This window comes from Protopterus annectens, chromosome 15.part0, assembly GCF_019279795.1.
Source record: "Protopterus annectens isolate FY-2018-M chromosome 15.part0, PAN1.0, whole genome shotgun sequence".
NCBI classification, from domain to species: domain Eukaryota; kingdom Metazoa; phylum Chordata; order Ceratodontiformes; family Protopteridae; genus Protopterus; species Protopterus annectens.
The window spans coordinates 117,147,072-117,165,969 of NC_056749.1; the positions used below are offsets into that span (position 1 = coordinate 117,147,072).

Below are 18,898 nucleotides of genomic sequence, written 5' to 3' on the forward strand. Positions count from 1 at the left end.
GAATACTATAATAAATGTGGTGTGAATGGAGAAAGAAAACAAGAACTGCTCTGCTCTAGTCTCATGCTACAGCATACACAGCATTCACCACAGAACACTGGTAAGAACCCACAACCCTCCTCGCTATCTCACAAAATGGCAAACAGAAGTGTTCACCAGCATTCAAAGCAGTTAGCCTGTCAGCTGCTGCCTGCTGCATAGCAACAATAAGTGTTTTAAAAGTACAATATAGAGGCTACAACTCTACGTACTACAAAGAATTATGATCGATCTTTGTGCTTAACTTCCAGCATCACCTTTCCTAGCCTGCATACAACCACCCCTTCATCTTGTTCGTTGTATGACTTCTTCAAGGTCTTTAGGGCATTACTGTATACAGATGTATGGGTATATTTGTACAATCCAACGTTACTGTATACAGATGTATGGGTATATTTGTACATTCCAACGTTACTGTATACAGATGTATGGGTATATTTGTACATTCCAACGTTACTGTATACAGATGTATGGGTATATTTGTACATTCCAACGTTACTGTATACAGATGTATGGGTATATTTGTACATTCCAACGTTACTGTATACAGATGTATGGGTATATTTGTACATTCCAACGTTACTGTATACAGATGTATGGGTATATTTGTACATTCCAACGTTACTGTATACAGATGTATGGGTATATTTGTACATTCCAACGTTACTGTATACAGATGTATGGGTATATTTGTACATTCCAACGTTACTGTATACAGATGTATGGGTATATTTGTACATTCCAACGTTACTGTATACAGATGTATGGGTATATTTGTACATTCCAACGTTACTGTATACAGATGTATGGGTATATTTGTACATTCCAACGTTACTGTATACAGATGTATGGGTATATTTGTACATTCCAACGTTACTGTATACAGATGTATGGGTATATTTGTACATTCCAACGTTACTGTATACAGATGTATGGGTATATTTGTACATTCCAACGTTACTGTATACAGATGTATGGGTATATTTGTACATTCCAACGTTACTGTATACAGATGTATGGGTATATTTGTACATTCCAACGTTACTGTATACAGATGTATGGGTATATTTGTACATTCCAACGTTACTGTATACAGATGTATGGGTATATTTGTACATTCCAACGTTACTGTATACAGATGTATGGGTATATTTGTACATTCCAACGTTACTGTATACAGATGTATGGGTATATTTGTACATTCCAACGTTACTGTATACAGATGTATGGGTATATTTGTACATTCCAACGTTACTGTATACAGATGTATGGGTATATTTGTACATTCCAACGTTACTGTATACAGATGTATGGGTATATTTGTACATTCCAACGTTACTGTATACAGATGTATGGGTATATTTGTACATTCCAACGTTACTGTATACAGATGTATGGGTATATTTGTACATTCCAACGTTACTGTATACAGATGTATGGGTATATTTGTACATTCCAACGTTACTGTATACAGATGTATGGGTATATTTGTACATTCCAACGTTACTGTATACAGATGTATGGGTATATTTGTACATTCCAACGTTACTGTATACAGATGTATGGGTATATTTGTACAATCCAACGTTACTGTATACAGATGTACGGGTATATTTGTACAATCCAACGTTACTGTATACAGATGTACGGGTATATTTGTACAATCCAACGTTACTGTATACAGATGTACGGGTATATTTGTACATTCCAACGTTACTGTATACAGATGTACGGGTATATTTGTACAATCCAACGTTACTGTATACAGATGTACGGGTATATTTGTACAATCCAACGTTACTGTATACAGATGTATGGGTATATTTGTACAATCCAACGTTACTGTATACAGATGTATGGGTATATTTGTACATTCCAAAGTTTGTGCTTATTCTTACCACATTTTACTTCCTATTGTAATTTACTAATTGTCACCTTGAAAAGTTAGCAAAGAAAATGGGTAGATCAACGACCTGGTTTATGTTGGATTCAGAAGCGACCTTAGGCAAGAAAGATGTATTTGTTCACAAACACACCCTGTCTTTATAAAAAAAACAGGTAAGAAGGTTTAGAAGACAGAGCCTGCAGTTCAGACCAAAAAATGTTTTTTCAACACAAAAATGTAAGTTCTGCTTTGGCTGAATGTTCAAAGGTAGCTTATGTCAAGGCCTGAAACAGGATAGTTAAATCCCAAGGAAGAGAAGGATCCTTTAATGCAGGTCTAAGTAAAAAGGCTTCCTTGAGAAAAGCTTTACATAGTTTAGAAGAAGCTAAGGTAGAGTTATTTTCATCCAGGTGGAAATGCCAGCCAATTGCACTTTAACAGTTGAAAAACTAGCACCTTCATTGAAAATTGAAGCTAAAAGTTCAAGGATAGATGGCACAGGTACTTAAAAAGGATCCAGGTCCTTGTTAAGGGCCCAGAAAACAAATCTCTTCCATTTACTTTTGTAAATCCTTCTAGCAGAATCTTTATGAGCAGATAACAAGCTATGATGTACTGGGGATAAGGGCCTGGTCTGACTAGCAATCAATGGAATGAAAGAAAGTATGCGGTCAGTTTGAGGCCTGTTAAATCCATATGAGTCATACCTATCAGGTGAGACAATAGGTCTGGTGTGGGATCCAGTATGCAGGGTGGATGTATAAGCTAAGGGTAGCAGAAGGGGAAATGGATCTGATGAGGCCAGAAGGGTGAAATGAGGATAACTGTGCTGTTCAACTGGAATGCTTTTGATAGAAATTTGTCAGGGAGATGTAATGGTGGGTAAGTATAAAGAAGACTGGACGGCCAGTCTTGGACTAGAGTATGTCTACATGACTCCCGTTTGGAGGGATCAGGGCAAAGAACCTGCTGCATTTATGGTTGAGGGGAGAGGCAAATGGATTGCAGCATGGCTGGCATCAGAATGGACCTACTTAGTCTGCAATCACATTGGATTTCCTGGGATGTGCATTGCTATTAGAAAGTGACTGGAAGATACTGTCCATTGCCACACTCACATTGCATCTCGGCAAAGTGGGCAAGATCTGGTTCCTTTCTGCATATTGATATATCAGACCATTAACATATTGTTCATCTGAACTGCAACTGTCCCAGATGGGAGAACATCCTTAAAGGCCTGCAGCGCTAGAAGGACTGTTCTCATCTCCAGTACAATGATATGTGTCTTGGCCTCTTCTGGAGACTACATAACTTTGACTGTCCTTCCCAAGTAGTACCAGCCCACCCCAATTGGAAGGCATCCATGGTCACCATGGCCTTGGGCAGTGGGAGAACAAATGGATGGCCTTCATAAAGCTGGTTTGAATCCACCAAAAAAGATATCTTTTGCATGCTTGTGTAATCTTGACTGGAGCAGTTAATGGATGTTGAAGAATGGACCACTGAAGTGAAACTGTCCACTGAAGAATTTGCATGTGGAACCTGGCCACAGTAATGAGGATGAGAGACGCTGCCATGGATCCTAGATTAACTGGGCCGGAAGAGAAGAACTTTGAACCACTTTCTTGGCTTGGGACCTCAGTGTCTGTATTTGAGTAGAGGGAAGAAAGGCTATCTGACTGACTTTGTCCAGACAAGCACCTATGAGCTCCAGACATTGAGTAGCTGTGAACTGAGATTTTTTATAACTGACATGGTTCCCAGATGAATGCACAACTGGAGCAAGTAGTCCCTTGCCTGCAGAAGTTGATGCCTGGTTGGGGCAGTTAGACATGGAAACATTCAGAATTCCAGCAGTCTCAAGTGAACTGTGGTGAAACCAAAGGGCAGTGTTCTGAAATGGTAATAACTAGCTCCCAGCCAGAAGCGCAGGTATCTTCTGGAGTGTCTGTTCATTTTGATGTGATAGTATGTGTCCTGAAGCTTTATCAAACACATCCAATTGTCCTTTTGCAATAGAGGCAAAATGAACTGAACTGCGACCACCCAAAACTGTGAATACTGCACAAACTGATTTAATTTGCTAAGATCCAAAATTGGTCTGAAGTCCCTCGTCTTTCTTGGCACCAGGAAGAATCTTGAGTATATTCTGGATCCTCTCTGGTCTGGGGGGACCTCTTGGACAACTGCTTTTTATTTCTAGAGATGCTGCTTCTCTCTGACTAGGTGGAACATCAGGGATTGTCTTCACATTGGTGGAAGGGATTAGAGAAAATGGTATAGTATAACCTCTGGATATGATTCTCTGCATCCAGGAATCTTTTGTTAGAGAAAGCCAGGCTCTCTGGTGCAGAGACAAATGTCTCGCAACTGTCTCTAGAACTGCCAGGCCTCCTTTCGGGAGCGCTGATGGGGCTTATTCGAGAAGAAATCCTTGAAGCCCTGGTTCTGTAGGCCACCTCTACTGAGAAGGTGGCTTCTTCCATTTGAGTTCCCCTCAGTGCCTCTGGGGGAACTATTGCCACGTGAATCTTGAAAAGGACCCTAGGATTTTGTAAACCACATTTTTCTGCGTCCTTGCTGATTCCTTGACAAAGGTCTCTGAGGGGTTGTAAAATATACATCCATAGCAGACAGCGCCTTTCCCTCTTGTTCACATCTGGAGCGTATGTCTTTTACCCTGGGGCTGAATAGGGAAGATGCATCAAAAGGCACACTGATGAATGAAAACTGAAAGGGCTCTACAAAATCACATAGTCACATCCAAGCATGTCTCCTGATCGCTATGCCTGATCGCTATGCCTGAGCCCACCGCCCATTAGTTATCTTCTGCTGCATGCGAGATCAACCTCATGGATGCATTTGAAATAGATTGGAGTGTGGCCAACTGTGAGAAGATTCTATTTTCATCCTCAGTGGATTTGGCCTCAGAAAGAGATTTGGCAAGCTCTTTGGTCTGATCTCTTTGCAATCTCATAAAATGTGCCAGACAATTTAGTGACCTGAGGGCAAAGGTCGCTGAAGCGTACATGTGCTTTCTAAATCTGTTCAAAGCCCTGGGTGCACTGATAGGGGATTGACAGATGAAATCTGTTCTGTCTATTTTCTCCTACTGGCTGCAGCTACTATCATGGCATTGACCATGACTCCCTTGTTCCGGTGTGCCCTGTAGCTGGGGGGAAGGCTAAAATCTTGTCTGGTCTTTTTGAAATTGGCTCTACATTATCCAGATCCTTCCATGCCTGGCAAGAAACAAGGTCTATGTGCTCAGGCCAGACGCAAAATTCTCCAAGAAACACCAATTTCTACTGGGAGGGGGTGTCAAAGGACCAACCATCTTTTTGTTTCAGGAATTCCAGGATATGTCCACAGGAGATGTCTTCAGGTGGTGATCTGGGGGAACCCTCCGCCTCATCAAAATCACTGCCCTCCATGACAGATTCCTGGGGGGAATCTAGGTGTCTCCTCTTACATGTTCTCTTCCAAGGGACTTCCTGTGTGGGGTGTTCTGGGAAAGTATGAGAAGAGATGATGATGTCCTGATGGACCAACTGGAGAATAATTGTTTGATTTGAGGTGGGCAGGGATGTCCCTTCTCTAGACAAGGAGAAAGCTCCTCTCCACAACCTTGAAGGCAAAATGCTGAGACTTCTCTAACTGTCAGGTTCTGCAACCCCAGCAGCACTCCATCCAAGTAGGGAGTCAGACCTGAGCTCTCTGGCATCAAAGCCCTGAGAGGAAAAGATGGCTCCAAAAGCTTCAGAGTCAACTCCAATCCCTGGACCCTGTGACAATGCTTCTGCTCTGAGAGTTTTCTGGCTTTGAAAGGCTCGGAGCTGGTGGACTCAGGGAAACTATCAGAGTTGAAGGACAGACCGTCTTAAGATCTGATGAAGACACTCCCACAGATCTGTTATCCAAGGACTCAGAAACAGTGGGTTGGATCAGAGAAGGAGATACTCAGGGTGAAGTGGACAAAGGATGGCTCGCTTATCTGGTGGGAGTTAGAGCCAAGAGGACCCCCATCTGGACCTGTGCTCTGAGAAACTTCTTCATCATCTTATCCACGTTGGCTTCTGGAAGATCTAAGAGATGATGTGGTAGAGGAAAGTATGGAGTGCTTTTGTGGACATCCCTCCAGAAAAGGAAAAGGGAGCTATGATGATCTGGATCCGATTGGAGTGGAGGGGTACAGATCTGAGGACATGTAGGTTTCAAAGGGGTTGAATCCGGTATAGACAGATCTGACTTTTTATGCATTTTAGAAGAGATGACAAGTAAGTATGATCAGCAGACTTCTTATAGGACTCCTTTTCTTAAGAAACAGAATTTGACTTACCCTTGTCAAGACATTTTAGTAGGGGTTTGAACCCCAGCAACTGAAGATGGAGAGGAAGAAAGAAGAAGGCCTCTCAAGACTAATTTATTCCTCTAATCAGTTAAAGCTCTGAAGCTAAAACCAGAGCACATTGAACAATGTGCATTTAAATGAGCAGGGCCTAAGCAATATATGCATTCCTGGTGGGCATCTGAGTTGGGAAGCTTATGCCCACAGGTAAAGCACTTTTGAACCCCACATGCTTGTCAGCCTTGTTGCCAATAAACACCACTATTAAAGGCTAGAAGCAGCTACAAAAACACTAAAGATAGAAAAGCCTTTTTTTTTTTTTTTTTTTTTTTTTTTTTTTTTTTTTTTAAGGACAGAAAAGAAAGGAAAAGGAGTTAGAAAGAAAGAAACTACCAATAATGGTAGACAGAAGTACTCAAATGAGTAACGAAAGGGGAAGAGTACCAACATGGTACCTTAAGTAGATACTCTGATGGCACAGTGGTGCAGCGGTTGTGTTGTCTCCTCACAGCAACAAGTTCTAAAGTTTAATTCTCGGCCGGGGTGCCTTATGTGTGGGGTCTGCATGTTCTTCCTGCATTCATGTGGGTTTCCTCCCACATTACAAATACATGCATCTGAAACATTTCTCCCTGGGCCTCCACTGAAAACTGGCTTTGTTCCAAGTTGTTCCCAGTAATCAAATGTTAAATAAAACAAAATAAATAAATACCAAAATAATGGTAACTAAAAAGGAATGGAAATTAGCTAAAAAGATTATTGGTGGAAGATGGAATAATTAGAGAATATAACAGTAAAAAAATAGAACAAACTCATGAAAAACAGGGTATTAGAAACTCCAAAAACTGGAGAGCAGTGGGATCCATGTCTGTAGCTGAATGGCGGCAAATCAAATATGAGGTATGTTAGGTTGGCAGGGCATTATAAGCAAAGGGAGGAGCTTGAGAGTCCATGGATCCAGTGATCAGGTAAAAGCAGCCAGGTCTGATCCGAGCCTCAGATATGAACCCATCAGATGAGGAATGAATGAAAAGGACAATATCAGATCAAATGATTCTGAGGTAAGTAAACCACTGGAAGTTCCCCACAAGCAAAATATCCTTTACCAAACACCCCAAACTTCAATAAAAATAAGTTTTTGGGCAAAAAATAAACTTTTCCTTAAAAAAAAATGACACAAGCACTAACTTGACAGTACCCTTCAAACTAATCTCTTTGTTTCTTAGGACATGTAACAACAATTTTTGACAGAAAAAGCACAGGTTTTCCTCATAAACTGCAATTAAAATAAGAAAGCATTCCTCAGTGGGGACTTATCTGCTCAGCTCTTGAAGGATTGCTAGCCAGCTAAGAGAGTCACAGGGCATGCCAAAGAAAAGCTCACTCTGAAGGCAAAAAAGCTTTTTGGTTTTCCAACTGCCTTTTATATGGGGCGCTTTGTGTGCTCCTAGTGGTTGCAGCATGTGGAGGGTTTCCAAAGCTCTGGAAAGCTGGCCAGTGCTAGGGGTAAGACCCAAAATAGCTTGTAATCCATGTACTGGACAGCAACTACTTCCGTCCAAGGCTGGTGCAGTGCCAATTAGCCCATTCTTTAAGCTACAATGACCCTGGACTATCAAATGGCAGAGGGTCGGGCAGCTACTTCTCCAAGGTGAAAACAATATTTTCAGTGGTCTAGTATACTGTCTAGCAAACACAGTTTTAGTAATGGAATTTTTAGTCTGGTGAGTTCAGTCCTTCCATTATGAAATAGACATCTTAGTCTATAAACTGACCCTAATTCATAGATAAGACACTACTGTCAGTCAATCTTCTGGCACATAAATGAAGAGGATGGATGGGGGCAGGAGGCACTGATAGGAACTAGTAGGAAAGATTTAAACTATCATCATTAAATACTGTCTCACATGATGTGGGATGAGGTCCAGGAAGGAAGTAGGGGATTATGGAATACAGAGAATTAAAGACATCTAGAACAGGTAGTACTAATATTGGTAGCTACAATGATAGACTTGGTAAATCAAAAAACTGTATTGATGTAGGTGGGGTGCCATTTTTTGGTTTGGCTCTATAAAGTGAAGGCATATCGACAATATAAACAAAATAAAGGAATGCCACCTTCAAGAGGCCAGGGGGAAGGAACAGAAGAATATGACAGATACTGATAATTAACTCCCCCACCCCCAAAACCCACAAAATGCACAAATACAAATTTATGCACATACACACACACACACACACACATGTGTATATATATATATATATATATATATATATATATATATATATATATATATGTGTATGTATTTTTTTATTTATTTATGGAACATTAAACTTGACATTATGTGTCTGGTAAGGGCACAATAAATAGCAAAACTGGAAAAATTACTTGGAACAAATTTATGTACTTCAGAAACTTTATAATTTATCATCAGGAATCTGAGAATCTCATGTCATAACGGATACAGTAACTAGAAATGGCCTGTAAGGAATTAAACAATTGCCCAAATCACTGAAGGGTTAACAGGGCTGGAGGTAGGATGGTATGCAGTAGCTCCCTTCTATTCATTTCATCTGTCTCTGATTATTCTTAGCTGCAAGGCATGCAGAAAATGTGAAAGAAAAGTGTATTCAGAAAAATCCACCTAAAAGTATTGCAGCAGTCCTGAGTTCTGAACTCTATTTAATTAAGGTCACTTTATGTCTGGTTAGTTTTTTTTTTTTTTTCTTAACCAGACTTGCATGACAGAGCAAGACATTATTGTTTTGAGACGCAGCTTACAAAACAATGAAACAATGTAATAGAAAGGATGTAGTATAAAAGCGATGACACAAACACAGCTCCAACATAACAGCAGAATACTGATACAATGTATAAGCAGTCAAATCCTTGTATCAAAATTAAAATGCAGAGGCAACAAAGAAGTCAAACCATGGAAAGCAAAGTGAAATATTTATGAATGACTAAAACAATCTGATCAAAATCTATCACAAGACAGATTCAACTTGGCATAATAGCTAAGAGCAGAAGGTTTATTAAAACAGACTAAGAAAGAAGAACAAAAGAAAAATGGAGATTATAAAATATAATCAGAGAGTGGTAGAGTTAGACAGAATGGGTAAAGGTGGGGGGGGGGGTTCAAATTAGAAATTTCACAGAATCACCAGTGGGCTGCAAGATAATTTGTCGCAATAAAGGCTGTAATACAAAAGTACTGCAGACAATACTTCATTTAAAAATAAACTTTTAAACAGTTTGCTATGAGTTACAGATGACAGACAATATTTTAACAAAAGCAAAATAACTATACAAGATACAAATGGCTAAATCCAACAAAAGTATTGCTTGCTTTGTCCAGAAATCTGTTGTTTAACTACAGCTTATCCATAAACATTGCTGTTATGTGCAAAGTATCTGCAAGGCAACTTAATTAGTTTCAAGTGCTAATGAGCTGGCTGACAGTACGAGTATGCACGCCAGTTCAGATCTTGGCATTCTGTGTACTAGAAATGCACAACACGCATTCCCACCCCTCCCTTTAGTCTGCGCTGATATGAAATAACATTCTGTATCATGTTGTTGAATCCTTGCCATTTTATATACTATGACATGTTTTAATAATGGAAAGAACTTGGTGAGACATGGATCCAATTACAGTCTACAAAGGAACACTTTAATGAACATTTCAACACACTGTAAACAGTACCGAGTGTGTCGTGTGAGAGGTGTTTTCTTAATAAAAAGGAGGTTATAAATTACACATCTAATGCTGCAGGGTAGGTATTACTTGTAACCACAGTGTCTGTCAGCTTACATTTCCTGTCTCCTCCATACATCATTAGTTCTCAGCCTAACTGACAGAAACTAGAATCGTTTTACCCAAGACAATGTCAGGTAGGCTCGCGGTCAGTGTCACACTGTTCTATCAACTACACTGTCACAAATCTTATAGTGCAACACCAGCTACACTTACACAAATTGACACAGTTACTAATGTTGGTGTCAACAATAAGCTGCAAACATGGCATTTGTCCTGTTATAAACAGATGTAATTCGAATAACTGAAGCTCATAACATTTTAAGATAACTAACACATTTCTAAAGATATGCATACGCCACAAAGGAAAAGACCCTCGCCCCTCCACAACCAGATATCATAAAGTTAATATTAATAATGTTCCTAAGAAGTGGAAGGGAATTAAACATAAACATTTCTATGATACATTTCCTGTTATTTTTCTTAAACCTTGCCATAACACTGCTGGGATTGACTGTGCTTCAAGATGAGTTGACATTGTAAAGTATCAGCTTGAAGATGGAGTGCCATTTGCAAGACAGCACTGCCCAAATGTTCTGATAAAAAGATTACTTGATTACATCTACAATTCAGGTTACTACATTATTCCTGAATATGCAATCTCCTGCAGTTTGTTATGACAAGTTCTAAGAAATGAATCATTGGTCACATATGGTTTCATGACGCAAGACCTGTTTGACTACTGAATTTTAAGTTGCCAGGTGAATAAATGAGACAAACAGCCTGATTTCAAGTATGACTCAGGAATATAATGAGACAGTGCATCAACAATGATGTGTTATAGCACAGTGGTGAAACACACCTGAACAGGGATCTTTAAGAAGGAATACAGACAGATGATGGTTTATTTCATTCTTTCTCTAACAGTATATCACATCTACTTTTGGAGGGTGGCCAGAGAAAGCTCAGTCAAATATCAAACGGACTGTGTTGTCAATGCTTTCCATCAAGGCGTTGTAACTACCTCCTGACCAACTTTAATCGCTCCTTAGAATGGAGAGATTGCAAAGACACAGAAGTACACACACACACACACACACACACACACACACACACACACACACACACACACACACACACACACACACAGACACACATTGTGATTCCTTGGAATGGGATGAACGGAAGTTTCTTTTGTTCAACTACTTGACAATGAATCCATCCCTCAGTGGAGATCTCCCAAAAATGAAAACCAGTTCAACAGTTAACCCTACATCTCCACCTGGCCATATTCTTATCTCTGGTGATATGGCTTTAGATATCTAATGCTGATATTATGATATATATACTCCTCACCACATTGCAGTGTAACATCCAATGCCACAAAAGTCAGCTGGATACTTTACTGTGGTCTCTGGTCTTAACTAGAGGCTGACCAATAGTGTGTTGCTATCTTTTTTCATTCTTGAAAAGGACAGCTGTTCCTGAGTTAGTCAATCCTACACATAGGTTCATAGGGTAGTACTAAGCTAACTGCTCTTGCGAGCCATTTTAAGCCTAGCCAATTATCCCTTGTGAGACTCAAACCCTGCACCTTGTGTTTGTGAGGCAAACACCTTAACCATTAGGCCACCCTCCCAACCCTCATTCTCACAGATCTTCTTGTGTCCAAGGTCTAGTCTCCAGTTACTAGCAGAGAAGATAGATGCCTTCACCTCCCTGTTTTTGAAATAATTATTTTTTTTAGATTCTCTTTGATCCCACGCCTGCTGACTATCAAGCCTCCGTTGACTGAACTTCAGCTTATTCAATCCATCAAGGTAAGGGATCCCAACGACCAGTGGGGTGACAACTGTCTAATGTATTTGTCATTTAGGCAGCTATGAGAGTTGTTTGTGCCATTTTCTCACACCCCTGCAATGAAGGTGTCTTATTATGGTCCTAATCCCACCCCTGGGTAGTGGGACAAACAATATGAGTCACTGAGGAGGCCCTCAGTATCTTCTCTGTGTGGATGGATCTTTTTATGAAGGTTACCACCTACAGGTGGCTTGGTGGACTAAAACGCCCTCTCATCCAGCCGAGTATTTGCATCACCATTCCATCTCCAGGGGTAAGTGGCAGAATGGATCTAGCTTTCCCCAACCCCCCTCCAGGACTGGAGCACCCATCTTCCCTTTTTTGCTCCATCAAGTGCCCAAGATGATATTTGATTTCAGGTCACCTGGGCCAATACAGCTTCTTCTTTGAAATAATTCTACACTATTTCACTCATATCCTGTAACTCAGAGTCGCAACCTCTTGTGTTTGTGGATCCCTCTATAAACGTTGTGTATTTAATTCAGTTGTTTTTTTATATTTTTGGTTTTCTGAAGGTTTAGTGTCTTATCTTGAAGGATGCCAATCATGTGCAGCTGCATCCACTAATTAACATATTTGAATTACTTATCTTTTAACATCTCAAGTAACTAAGAGAATTACATAAAAACAAAGGAATACACTGAGTGCTCTGTGGGAGACGTAATGAAATATTATTTTATAGAAAGGGTAAGACATCAGTGTTTATGACTAATTGAGAAAAGGCAAAGAAAGAGTATTAGCAGGGAGGAAGAAGTGCCAAATCAAAATGGTGCATAGCGGGGAAGAGACAGTCACAGTTAAAGAGATGGGATTAGTGAAACGGGAAGAGACAATCACAGTTAAAGAGATGGGATTAGTGAAACGGGAAGAGACAATCACAGTTAAAGAGATGGGATTAGTGAAACGGGAAGAGACACTCACAGTTAAAGAGATGGGATTAGTGAAACGGGAAGAGACAATCACACTTAAAGAGATGGGATTAGTGAAACGGGAAGAGACAATCACAGTTAAAGAGATGGGATTAGTGAAACGGGAAGAGACAGTCACAGTTAAAGAGATGGGATTAGTGAAACGGGAAGAGACAGTCACAGTTAAAGAGATGGGATTAGTGAAACGGGAAGAGACAGTCACAGTTAAAGAGATGGGATTAGTGAAGCGGGAAGAGACAGTCACAGTTAAAGAGATGGGATTAGTGAAACGGGAAGAGACAGTCACAGTTAAAGAGATGGGATTAGTGAAACGGGAAGAGACAGTCACAGTTAAAGAGATGGGATTAGTGAAACGGGAAGAGACAGTCACAGTTAAAGAGATGGGATTAGTGAAACGGGAAGAGACAGTCACAGTTAAAGAGATGGGATTAGTGAAACGGGAAGAGACAATCACAGTTAAAGAGATGGGATTAGTGAAACGGGAAGAGACAATCACAGTTAAAGAGATGGGATTAGTGAAACGGGAAGAGACAGTCACAGTTAAAGAGATGGGATTAGTGAAACAGGAAGAGACACTCAGTTAAAGAGATGGGATTAGTGAAACGGGAAGAGACAATCACAGTTAAAGAGATGGGATTAGTGAAACGGGAAGAGACAATCACAGTTAAAGAGATGGGATTAGTGAAACGGGAAGAGAAAATCACAGTTAAAGAGATGGGATTAGTGAAACGGGAAGAGACAATCACAGTTAAAGAGATGGGATTAGTGAAACGGGAAGAGACAGTCACAGTTAAAGAGATGGGATTAGTGAAACGGGAAGAGACAATCACAGTTAAAGAGATGGGATTAGTGAAACGGGAAGAGACAGTCACAGTTAAAGAGATGGGATTAGTGAAACAGGAAGAGACAATCACAGTTAAAGAGATGGGATTAGTGAAACGGGAAGAGACAATCACAGTTAAAGAGATGGGATTAGTGAAACGGGAAGAGACAATCACAGTTAAAGAGATGGGATTAGTGAAACGGGAAGAGACAGTCACAGTTAAAGGGATGGGATTAGTGAAACGGGAAGAGACAGTCACAGTTAAAGAGATGGGATTAGTGAAACGGGAAGAGACAGTCACAGTTAAAGAGATGGGATTAGTGAAACCAGAGTGAGTTGGAAAAGCACTAATCAAGATGAGGCTCACCTAACAATAAGGCAGTAGAAACCTGACTTGTGGCACATTCCAAACCCATCAGATGTTCTGGGTGGAAAATACGGGTTTAGAGACTGAATGGCTAGGCAATCACAGAGGGGTAGCAGAGTGCAGATTGTTCGTGGGCAGATAAACATGATACAAACAGGGACCAGCAGTACCGAAGAGTGAAAAGTAACCCACAGATGGAAGCATGGTGTGATCAATGTCCTGGCACAGACAAATACAAACTGTTACCAAAAGAAGCAATATGCAGACTGCAGGCAAAACATATTCTGCCCTAGACTGTAATGCACAAAGTGATCCACTTACAACAGAGCATGACCTGTTCTGTGATGCATTATGTAATCTAGCAATAACAGATGCTCTTCTCTTCTATTCTGTGACACGCAACACTATCCTTATGTAAATGATCCTTCCCTGAGGTGTAAAGCATCATGAAATATAGCCATAGTAGATCATTCATTGGACCGTCACACATCACGTGATCAGACCAAAGCCAAGTCATCTTCTGTTCTGTGCTGTCTCATGCAGTCTAGTTACAACAGATCCTTCCCTGTGCTGTGACACCATGTGACCATCCTCAAGACCTCACATCCTGCACTGCGATGCATTATGTAATTCAGTTACAACATCTCCTGTCTCATGTACTGCAACGTATCATGTACACCAGTCACAACAGATACTTTCCTGAACTGCAATACATTAAGTGATTTAGCTACAACAGATACTGCTCTGGTTTCTGCAGCATCATGTGATCAAAGCACAACAGATCCGCTTTGGTACCAATACACATGATTCATTCACAACAGATTCTGCCCTGCTCTAACTTATGATGAGATTCAGCTAAATCAGACACCGATCTGTCACATGACACATCATGTGATCTAATTACAATAAATTCTGCCCTGCAATGTGAAGTATCACTGAAGGTTAGTTGCAGCTGTGGTGTAGAAGCTACCTGGCAAAATGTTAATCTTTGATCTGAACCATAAAGCATATTTGGAGTTCCAAACATTAAAACTGCAAGCCAATATAAAGGAGCGGAGTATGTCTGACTATCGCAAGCTCTCCGAAGAAATGGAGACATGAAGTGAAATAAGGATTTATGGTAAGTAGAGCTCATTCAGATACTGAAAGGGTGACAGCTACAGGGGTCAGTCCTAAGTGTCATTCTTGTACAGCACTACTTTGGAGAACACGGCAGAAGAGAAAATAGAAAAGTATAAAGGTGGGTTGTCTGGCTATTTTAACAAACAAAGCACTACACCATGCTAACCACTGACCCCCTGCTTCCCTCTTTTTCTCCTGCTAATCCCTGCAATATAATTCTCCACATTTGCATCTGTTTCCTGACAGCTACACCTTCTAGGTTTTACCTTGACAGACAACTCAACGAGACGCACAATTACCTATGTGACCTCTATAAGTGCATTTAAACAAAGACCGTCTGCCTTTATTATGTACTACGCATGCCCTGTAGCTTCCTTATTGCACCCTATACAGGATTTCATCACTCATAATGGATAACCCTTGAACCATTCTCCAACTGCTGCTTTTATGTTTGGTAACTGCTTGCCCTGGTGTAGCTCTTATACTGACCCTTACTACCTCATCAGACACCCACACATGAACCATTTCAACTCTGTCTTAGTAAAATGTTCAGTATAACCACATCATACACCCACCCCGACGTGTACCATGACAACTGTATCACTGAGCTCGGGTACAGTCCCATACATAAACCATTTCAACTCTGTCTTAGTAAAATGTTCAGTATAACCACATCATACACCCACCCCGACATGTACCATGACAACTGTATCACTGAGCTCGGGTACACCACATCATACATCCACCCCGACATGTACCATGACAACTGTATCACTGAGCTCGGGTACAGTGTAGCTGCATCACATACCCACCCAACATGCATCATGGCAACTCTGTCACTCAGCAATCAATACAGTACAACCCCCCCATCACATAACCAGTCCAACATCACTGGGTAAGAGATTCTAAACTACTCTAACACATGCCCATCTCAACCTGTACCACAGCAACTCTGTAACTGAGCAAAAGGTTCAGTGTTACCTCATCAACTACCCACTACAACATGTACCATGCCTTGTACATATGTTTCCTATGTGCCTATCTGAAACACTTCAGAAAATGTATTAGCAATTCCCCAACCTCTGAAGATGCAGTGCAAAACCTGAATAGAAAGAGAACATCAAAAAACACCTGTGTACACCTTGTAACTCTCAATAAACCAAAATTATTTTACTGCACCCATCGAAAGAAGTGTTCTGTGCATGTCGCATCCATTCCTGACTTCTACTGTAGCTTAAGCCACACTGATACCACATAACACTGTTTTGGTACCACATAAGACTGTTTTCTGCTACCAGGTCAAGACCTTCATTTACAATCCAAATCTTTTAAACAAGTGATTTAAGTGTCATTTCAGAAAAAAATTCAACCATTTTATGTCTTCAGGACAAATGACTGCAGATCCACTCATTCTCAACACAAACCTCCCGAAACTAGCGCAGCTCATCTGGCCATGTCCCAGCACCACTTTCCGTTAAATCATTAATCAACAATATCAGAGGTGCCAGCATCACCCTTCATTTCTGGAAAGTCTGCACTACTCTCCCAAGAGATTCTATACAAATATGCCCTAAAACATTCCAGAGAATGTTCAGCAAATGTGCAATCTTTTATTTTTTTCTACCCAAGTCCTTCTAATTTTTCTTTTTTTTTTTTGGTCTTACTCTGTGTAAAGCCCTTCCCTCTGAATGCTTCACGGTGCAGACGGGATTTAATAGCTGCTGATTCCCTTCACGTCACAAACTATTTTAAAAGTTTATAAAACAATTTAGAAGCACCCACACAAGTCTGTGATTTCATCCTTAAATAAATACTAGCCATCTGTAACCGATCTACAGTAAATCTGGACAGGACAGCTGTCACTCTGTCTCTCTCTCTCCATCATATGTTGAACCACAGCATGGCATTTCTGAACTCCACCCCATCCAAGACAGATTACTTCAATGAAAATCACTAAATACCCCACTTGCCTAATATTCCTGTTAATACTTAATCTTTACACTTTGGCTGCACAGTAGAAGTTTCCATCTTGAATTGGATGGTGTCCTAGAAAGTTACTCGGTTTGCTTTGTATGCTTTCCATCTCAGGCATCAAATCAGCCCTCTCCCCTCAATCTTTCTTTTGCAAAATCTGTCTAACCAAAGCAAATGCCCACCAGACATCATATCTGCCTTAATTGGATTCTCTTTGCACTATGCCCTGCTTTAAGGACAATGTCTCCATTGTGACTACCTCCACGGCTGTGGGTGCTATGACAAAAAAGACAAGTTGCTGTGGCACTACAGGAGAATACTGTTCAGTATGGCAGAAGTCTGACTTCAAAGCTGAATACATGCACGAACTACACAGAGTTCAGTCTTTCAAGTGTCCCTCAAACAGTATGCATTACTGTACTATAACAACTGGTGTATTTAAAATGCTGCCACCAGAAAACAGAGAATTCAGCAATGACAGCCAACACTTTCTGATCAAAACAGCATGTCTGTCCCACAAAATCAAACTCATTCAATGTGGTCTTGTGCTGACAAAGTGTATAAGTGTAGGAATGTAAACCGAGACAATAACTACAACATGACCTAGAAGTACCTTCACTGTAAAGGAAGGAAAACAGATCCTGAAAAGCAACCAAATATCCCATGAAATGCAGAAGCCTACTTTGAAAATTCCTTCCAGAGATGTCCAGTTCTTACTGAAAATGCTGACAGACTTCAAATGCTGATGCCATGAACAATCACTAAGAACTCCTGACACAACAACTAAACCAATCAAAACCCACAAATGATAACAGCAAGTCAGGAAATCACTCTATTTTTCCTATGATTTAGAGTAAAAAAAGGCACTTACATGATTTTCCAGCATGAACTTGCAGAAAGGCAACCATTCTGTGTTTCTTTACTTCACACTACTGGAAGTGAATCAAATTCCCTGAGATTAAACAGGCTACTGCAAACTCAGCTGCCTGACCGAGCACAGAGTCCCAGAATGGTCATTTACTCACTTTGCGAACCAGAGTTCTTGAAAGGACTCCCTTCATGCACTGCGTAGAGAACTCAGAAAGTGAAACAGATCCCACAGGAACACAGCACAGTGCGGGTTTTGTCTAGTTGCAGCACTCTTGCCAGGGGTTGACTACACTAACCTTTAATAACATATTTTAACTTTCCATGTGGGGAGAATTCATGCAGACAAGCACTTCCCACAAGTAAAGAGAGAAAAAGACAGAGAGAGAGAGAGAGAGAGGAAAATTGTAGCTCAGAGTTTCTGTGAAAGCTTCTATGCACTTATATTTGGGATCAATTTCCTCTGAATGACGCATCCATGCCTAAGTCTGATTATGACATGCATGGTGCTGAAATCTCAGGGCTTAGCAAACAGATGGATAAAGTTTAATTTATAAAGGAAACACACCTTCTGTGTAAACAACACCAGCCCCCACCCCACTTCACCCTTCACTCCACCCTTGAGGGATATGCAAATGTATCTGAAAACTCAGTCAGAGACAAAAGTGTCTTCACCTATGCACACTGCAACACTTGGTATGACTACCTGCAAACCATTCACTTCCTTTGGCTTGGTGTCAGCAGACAGACTTAGATGGCTACAGTATATGAAATAGCAGAAATACCTTGGGGGGGGGGGGGACAGACATATATGTGCCAAATGTTTTCAAAGTGAGAAATCTTAATGTAAGATGTAACACATTTAGCACATTATTTAGCCGGTCCATTTTAATATTTTAAAAATAATCACATGATAATATTTTTAT

At 40.5% G+C, this 18,898-nt stretch overlaps 1 protein-coding gene across 2 annotated transcripts in view; it reads right to left on the reverse strand.

Annotated features, from left to right (window-relative positions):
* SHROOM4 (shroom family member 4) overlaps positions 1–18,898 on the reverse strand; it is a 1,399,869-nt gene that overhangs the window by 732,778 nt on the left and 648,193 nt on the right. Inside the window, exon 1 of one of the 2 annotated variants that reach the window (XM_044057535.1) lies at positions 17,977–18,409. The exons of the other annotated variant lie outside the window; for it this stretch is intronic. Within the exon in view, the coding sequence (XP_043913470.1) occupies positions 17,977–17,978 (2 nt within the window). The 5' untranslated portion in view covers positions 17,979–18,409. Of the gene's footprint in view, positions 1–17,976; positions 18,410–18,898 lie in introns of those variants that run through there. 2 annotated transcript variants of the gene reach the window in all.